General features: G+C 43.1%; 1 protein-coding gene across 2 annotated transcripts in view; it reads left to right on the top strand.

Annotated features, from left to right (window-relative positions):
* Window positions 1-6: 6 nt before the first annotated feature.
* The window catches only part of MSL3 (MSL complex subunit 3), a 16,398-nt gene continuing 9,051 nt past the window's right edge, over window positions 7-7,353 (top strand). The window contains exons 1-8 of one of the 2 annotated variants that reach the window (XM_044911973.1): window positions 7-124; window positions 1,456-1,538; window positions 1,913-2,008; window positions 2,345-2,445; window positions 3,008-3,093; window positions 3,646-3,768; window positions 4,567-4,727; window positions 5,491-5,649. In XM_044911973.1, coding sequence (XP_044767908.1) covers window positions 23-124; window positions 1,456-1,538; window positions 1,913-2,008; window positions 2,345-2,445; window positions 3,008-3,093; window positions 3,646-3,768; window positions 4,567-4,727; window positions 5,491-5,649 — 911 coding nt within the window. In that variant the 5' untranslated portion in view covers window positions 7-22. Of the gene's footprint in view, window positions 125-1,455; window positions 1,539-1,912; window positions 2,009-2,344; window positions 2,446-3,007; window positions 3,094-3,645; window positions 3,769-4,566; window positions 4,728-5,490; window positions 5,650-7,353 lie in introns of those variants that run through there. The other variant, XM_044911974.1, reaches the window with a different exon arrangement.

The following is a 7,353-nucleotide window of genomic DNA, read 5'->3' as shown; positions in this document are numbered from 1 at the left end:
CGCCCTCCGCCACGATGAGCAAATGAGCGCGAGCGAGGGCATGAAATTTAAATTCCACTCAGGGGAGAAAGTGCTGTGCTTCGAGCCTGACCCCACCAAGGCGCGAGTGCTGTACGATGCCAAGGTGCCGCCGCGGAGGGACAGGGAGGAGGCGCGGGCCGGGGACCCCGGGACGGGTGGCGGATGCGGGTGCGGACGGCGGCGCGGAGCAGGGGAAGTGGCGGGGCCCGCCGCTCCATGCCGGCGCCTCCTCGGCTTGCGCGGCGCCGTGCGTGCAGCAGGGGGCGCTCTCGGGGCGCCGCTTGGGGGAGTCGGGGCTCGGACGCTTCCGCTTCCGCCCGGCGCGGGGCTGCGCACGCGCCATCGGAAACCTCGCGCGTGCAGTGTCGCGAGGTTGGAGCCGCGACGTAGGTTTGCGCACGCGACGCCAGCGAGGGCTGAGCGTCGAGGAGGTCGCTTGCCGGCTGTCTTCACCTTGTTAAATTTCTCAGCATTCTGCGCGGCCCATCGTTACCTGGGCTCCCGTGCGACGCCCTGACTGACCGAGCCAGGTCCTAAGCCGTAGCGCCATAGCACTGGCCGTCGACTCGCGACGTCTTTGCTCGGGAGCACCAATCGTGTCTGGGCCCGAACCCTCCCGTAGGCCGCGACCCCCCACCCGAGGGCAGTGTTGACCCGGTAGCTTTCGTCCCTTGGTGTCTTGCAGCATTTAGGTTTTCAGTCCCCGAGTCGCGCCCTGTGCCCGTCTATCTAAGTTTCGGGGACTGGGGGGAGGTAGGGGGAACTGAACCACAACTGCAGCTCCTGGGGCTTGGATGACGAGTGGGCGTGGGCACCGCAGTCCGGGGCTGGGGGCTGACCTGGGGCCCCAGGTGCTTCTGGGCGACTCTGGCCTTAAGGGGATTTCCCAAGGCTTCTGGGTTTTGCGTGTTGTGTTTTCGGGCTCCGCCCCCGCAGCCTCTGGCTGTTTGCAGTCCAACCTTACGCCCCGCCTTGAGCTTTCCTAGGGGTGACACGCCCCATCATTTGCCCCAGATGTTCCCCCTAGGGACCCCTCTGGGAGGGATGGCATAATCAGCCAGCCGTCCTGGCCTTGGATGCGGCTGAGCAGGGGAGACTACAACTCCCAGAGGTCTCAGGGCTACAGCTCTCTTGTCTGGCCTGGACTCTTTAGTTAGTGACAAATCGGTCGGCCAATGGCTTCAAGAAGCTGAACCCAGTCTCAGTATCAGAGACCAATCGCGGGGCGGTTGGAGGGATGTTTCCTATTTTGAGGCATCCACTCAGGAAAAAAAATGGAATTGAAAGGAAAAATGTTTCAACCCAGCTTTCAGTCTAAAAAAGGAGAGACTGCTTTCTTTTCTTTTAAAAAGAGATCTATGATCTAGTTTTCCTGATCTAACTTCCAATATTCTGTATGTTCTGTCATTTGCGGACAATATTTCCTGGTTTCAGATTGTCGATGTTATTGTTGGGAAAGACGAAAAAGGCAGAAAGATCCCAGAATATCTGATCCATTTTAATGGTTGGAACAGAAGGTGAGTGTACTTGTTAAACGGGATTGAAAATTGATCATCTTTGCTGCACAAGAACATTGCAAACTTATTTAAGTTATAGAAACACTTGTAGAAAAGTTTCACTTCCTGTTTCTGCTTTTTTATCAAATCTTGCCTATTTAGAATGATTACTTTAAGTTAATTATATTTGGTAGAAACCCTAGTTGTTTCTGTGTCTGTGTGAGTTCCTTTTTCAGTTTATTTGCATCTTTTTGTGATTTTAAAATGTTTAAATAGTTTTCTAAAACATAAGTACTTCTGGGACACTTCTGTTTCTGTGAGGTGCTTTTAGTAGTTGTTTTGTATCAAACTAAAACACTGAATTTTACATGCTTTTCCTTTTTTTGTTTGATTAGCTGGGATAGATGGGCAGCTGAAGATCATGTCCTTCGTGACACCGATGAAAATCGGAGATTACAGCGTAAATTGGCAAGAAAAGCTGTAGCTCGCCTGTAAGAATACAAAAATCATGACATAAATGTTATTCAATGTGTTTTCTCTTAGTGTTTAGAACTTTTAAAATGGAAAAGTAAAAATATGCCAAACTTGGCTTATTAATAATTATATATATTTAAAGTGTGTTCGTGAAGAATTGCTCTTGTATTCTAAATGCTGTGTTTTCAGTGAGGTTACTATATAATCTTCTGAAGTGGAGATTAACATTTATGTTCTAGGATTTAATGATTTTTAGGTCCTTAGAGAATCACTGTTGTTATATCTTGTTTGTACTTCAAGACTCATATCAGTCAGCATCAAAATTTATTTCAGTTGTGTGTATTTTCTTTCAGGAGAAGCACAGGAAGAAAGAAGAAGCGCTGCAGGTTGCCTGGTGTTGACTCTGTCTTAAAAAGCCTCCCTGTTGAAGAAAAAGATGAAAATGATGAAAACTGTGAGTGGCTTGACTTCATTTTCTCTGGCTAAAAGAACTTTTACCTAGTCCTTTTATACCACAGGATTGAGGGGTAGGAGTCATTGCAATTATAGACAAGGAAACATTTTAAGCTCATTACATACAACATGTGCCCCTTTTGTTTTTAACAATTAAAGTAGCGGTCGGTTAGTCCATAATATCTCATCAGTCTTGCTCATGGCCACTGCCTTTTCAGCCAGTGTCTTTATTTGTACTAACCCCTCATGTTTTCTTCTTGGCACTTCCTGAGCCTTGGCCCCAGTTATGAATGCAACAGAAAATCGTAGAATCCTAGGTGACTAAACACTTTCAGATCGTTAACTTGTGTGGGTTTTGCCTTCATTGAAATTGGTGTTATATTTCTCAAAATAAATTTCTATTCTGAAAGGTACAGTATTTGTGTTCAGCATTTAAAATATATGCAGGACTACAGTTAATTATTGCCAATAGTAGGACACATGCTCCACCTTAAAGAATTATAATTGTAAAGGTAAGGGAAGTATATGATGCTGGTTTGCCTGATAGTTTTTGTTTTCCCTAGCAATAAGCAGTTCCTCTGATGACAGTAGTGAAGAAAAGGATGAAGAAATAAGTGAAGAAAGTGATATTGAAGAAAAGACGGAAGTGGTATAAAGTTTCTATTGTAAAAATGCTGTCTTTGGCATATACTTAGTGGTAAAATTATGTGATAGAATTCTTCAGTTGCAGATCATTTTGTAAAAATGCATTGTTTTAACCAGATATTGTAAAGTTGCACTTGATCTTTAAGGGAAAATAATCCTTATTTATATTTATAGTCACTGTATGAACCTCTTGGTAGCTCTTTTTACCCATAAAGTGTTTTCACAAATCATAGTTACCTCTTTCTTTCTATTGAGGCCATGAGCTTTATTTTTATAGTGTTGATTAGTTTTTAAATCTTGTGTATCAGACTTTGGCATCTTCTGCCTGCCTTCGAAGTTAACATAAGTATCACTGGCAAACTTAAAAGGGGGAGAAGCAAAATTAGCATTGGTAATATAGGTTAGTGCCCTAAAACACATTAACTTTTGGCCTTTAATGTACTTTTCTCTAGGACATGTGGCATTCTGGTATGAATGTTGAGGATTAACGGGGTTTGTTTGGATATAAACTCTCTTACTGTTACGAGTAGTTAAAAATGAAATTGTGATATTGCAGAAGGAAGAACCGGAGCTGCACACAAAAAGGGAAATGGAAGAAAGAACAATAACTATAGAAATCCCTGAAGTTCTGAAAAAGAAGCTTGAGGATGATTGTTACTATATCAACAGGAGGAAACGGGTATGCAGGGAGAATACATAAAACATGGGTTTGTAATAGAGCTTTCATTTAGCCATATTTTACAGTCGCAGACTCAAACAATTAAGAATCTTGTAAGAATGAAATTCATATTTTAAGTTTTGTACTGAGTTAGGTTTTTAAAGTTCTCTGATGGTACTGCTCTGCTGCTGATTGAATTAAGGCATGCACAGTCTTTCCCAGCGTTGGCTGTCCATTAGAATCCTCTAGGGAGCTTTGTCAAACTCCTTATGCCTGGACTTCATTCAGGAGGTTAAGACACACGGCACCTGGGTGGCTCAGTCGGTTAAGCGTCCTACTCTTGGGTTTTAGCTCAGGTCTTGATCTCGGGGTTGTGAGATCAAGACCCACATTGGGTTCTGCACTCAGTGGGGAGTCTGCTTTGGATTCTCTCACTCCCTCTCCCTCTGTTCCTTCCGCCGCTCCCACCTCACATATGCACATGGATGCTATCTCAAATATTTTAAAGAGAGGTTAAGATATAATTGAGCTGTCATGGAGGCTGACTGTGGACATAGTCTCCCCAGGTGGCTGTAATTGATCATTAAGATGTGAATCACTGCTTACATTTATTTTTAAAATTTATACTGTAATCTTCGTGGGTAATGATTAGTAGAAGCAGTCATAGAGCTTCAAGGCATATTTATTTAAAAGATTCTCAAACAGAATTGGCTTTATTTTTGAGTTAAAAAATTTATATAGACAAGAGCACTGTTTCTTGGAATATATGGTTTATACAATGAGTTGCATGCATCAGATGTCTGTTTTTTTTATTAACAGTTAGTGAAACTTCCATGCCAGACCAACATCATAACTATTTTGGAATCCTACGTGAAGCATTTTGCTATCAATGCAGCCTTTTCAGCCAATGAGAGGCCTCGTCACCATCATGCTATGCCACATGCCAATATGAATGTGCATTATATCCCAGCAGAAAAGAAGTGAGTAGTGAGGGGGGAGGGATTGATGCCTCAGTGACTCTCTCTTTGTGTATTAGAGAAGTGACTTCCATTTAGAACAGGTGACATTCTATTTCTGTAATTTGGAGTTCATTTAATATATCACTCAATTAACTTATTAATTCATTTAATAACATTTAATACCAAAATACTGTCCCTTTTTCGAAATGCTCAATAACTATTTAGGTATCTGGTCTGGATATATTGAGTATGCACTGCCTCAACACCAAGACCAGTTTTTTTCAGTGTTATAATATAGAGAGATAACTCTTTGTCCTTGAAGCACCAGAATGGGCAAAGAAAATTTTGTTTACAAATAGGTTTTTATTCAGGCAGGATAATCGTGTTCATAGCCTGCCTTGTGCATGTGACCCAGCTGGATTAGAGTCAGACAGGCAGATTGTTTGATTTGAAACAACTATTAGGATTAGTTCATCAGGTCTACCCCCTTCAAGCTCCCAGTAATTGGGGCCTGTCCACCTTCTGCAGCACAGGCTGCTCGGGCTCCTCGTGTTCAGTGCAATAAGTTAAAACTACTGGTGTATTTTTTTCACTTTATATTATAGATCAATGTTTCCATTTAATTTTTTGTTGGCAGCATCTACAAACTCATTGTATTCTTTATAAGTGTAGGTATAATACATAGCGTTTAAGCTTTAAACTCTGCCTTATTAAAAACGTGTAACTTCATTATGACATTTCGGAAAATACTTACTGCATCTCTAATCTTTTCTTACTCTCCTAGTGTTGACCTTTGTAAGGAGATGGTGGATGGATTAAGAATAACCTTTGATTACACGCTCCCACTGGTTTTACTCTATCCATATGAACAAGTTCAGTATAAAAAGGTGACTTCGTCCAAGTTTTTTCTTCCAATTAAGGAAAGTGCCACAAACACTAACAGGTAAGTCAGACAGTCTGCAGTTTGACTATCAGATGTCAGCAACCGAATAGTTGACTCTGTCTTTGAAGATTTCCATCTAATGCTGTGGGGCCAACAGATTTGGAGGAGGAGATTGAAAAGTGGAGTTTTTCCCTGGGTAAGCTAAGTCATCATTCACTTTCAAATGGCTCTAAAAGATTTTACCAAGTGAAGATTCCAGTGTGAGAACTTGGTTTGATTTTGAGCAGCTAACCTGTCTTTCCAAAGGCAAATGGAATGAAGAAGGCACAGGCTGAGAAGGGTAGAAGATGTGCGTTTGAATTTAGCTCCTTCACTTACTGGTTGTGTGACTTGAGGAGATACCTTCTGAACCTCTTCCTTTTGCCTCTGCACAATGGAGAGAACAGCTGCCTCCTTGGGTAGTTATTAAATGAGAAAGTTCACAAAGGGCTGGCAACCTTTTGCCTTCAACTAAAGATTAGTTCCTTTCCTGCTCTGCTGTGTCACTACTTTCTTTCCTCAGTCACCAAGCATGCCCAAATCTCTATTGTTTGGTTGGGGTGGAGGGGCAGAAATTCCAACCTTAAGTTTATACCTTCACCTCTATAAGCTGCTTCCCTATCTTCCTGTGCCTCTCTTCCTGAGAATGGCCTGTTCTCGTGATTTCCACTTCTTCTTCTGCTCTTGCCTACTTTATGCTCTGCCTTTGTCTACCAACTGCCCCTGCTAACTCTGCTCCCCAAGACAGGGTACTAACAACTTCCCACTTGTCACACACCATGCTCTGCTTTGGCCATCTTTCCCCACCATTCCCTTCTTCCTTCCCTTCATGGCTCCTTGCTCCTGGTTCTCTGTCTGCCTCATGATCATCTCTTAGCCTGCCTGCCTGCCTCTCCCATTGGTTTCACCCTATGTGAGAGGCGTGTGCAACTCACTGGGGACCTGTGTTGATGTTCCCCTGCCCTACTCCAAATCTCAAGGTTGCCAGTGTCCAGGGTGGACTGTGTGTTCCACAAAGCTTGGCAGATGCTTGTGGCTTTTCTTTCTATTCTTGTGAGTAGTTACAATGTGGTGAGATAACATGGTATTCTTACTCTCTTTATTAAAAAAATAAACTTTTATTGAAGTATAGTTGACACAATGTTACATTACCTTCAGATGCAGGACACAGTGATTGCGTTCTCTGTGTTATGCTGTGCTGCTCACCACACGTGTAGCTACCATAGTAATCCTATTCTCTTGACCAGGGTTTCTCAACCTTAGCCCTATTGATATTTTGAACGAGATCATTCTTTGTGGTGGAGGGTCCTGGGCATTGTAGGTTGTTGGGCAGTAGCCCTGGCCTCTACCCGCTAGATGCCAGTAGCACTTTGCCAGTTGTGACAAGCAAAACAGCACGGTCTCCAGATAAGTGCCACTGTCCCTGGTAGGGCAAAATGACTCCCAATTGAGAACCATTGCTCTAAGACAAATACAAAAGGGGCATCACAATCTTTAATGCCAGCATGCCTTGCAGAGTTATCAAGAGGATTTTAAATGATCGAATATGTTTGGTTACTCTTTAAGAAAACACTTGTTTTGCCACATTCGAAAGTAAAAGTTTGTAATTCTCCTGAAGTGGAGTCCAGAGTGTTTTCTCTTCTGTCTGAAGGAGGACATTTAAGAACTGCTCCAGGTTTTGCAGAGATTCTGTGGGCCAGGTGGGATCCCAGGGTCCTGGGATCC

This window comes from Neomonachus schauinslandi, chromosome X (genome assembly GCF_002201575.2).
Source record: "Neomonachus schauinslandi chromosome X, ASM220157v2, whole genome shotgun sequence".
In the NCBI taxonomy this organism is placed as follows: domain Eukaryota; kingdom Metazoa; phylum Chordata; class Mammalia; order Carnivora; family Phocidae; genus Neomonachus; species Neomonachus schauinslandi.
The sequence above is the reverse complement of the archived record's forward strand: the minus strand, read 5'-3'. Positions and strand labels throughout refer to the sequence as shown.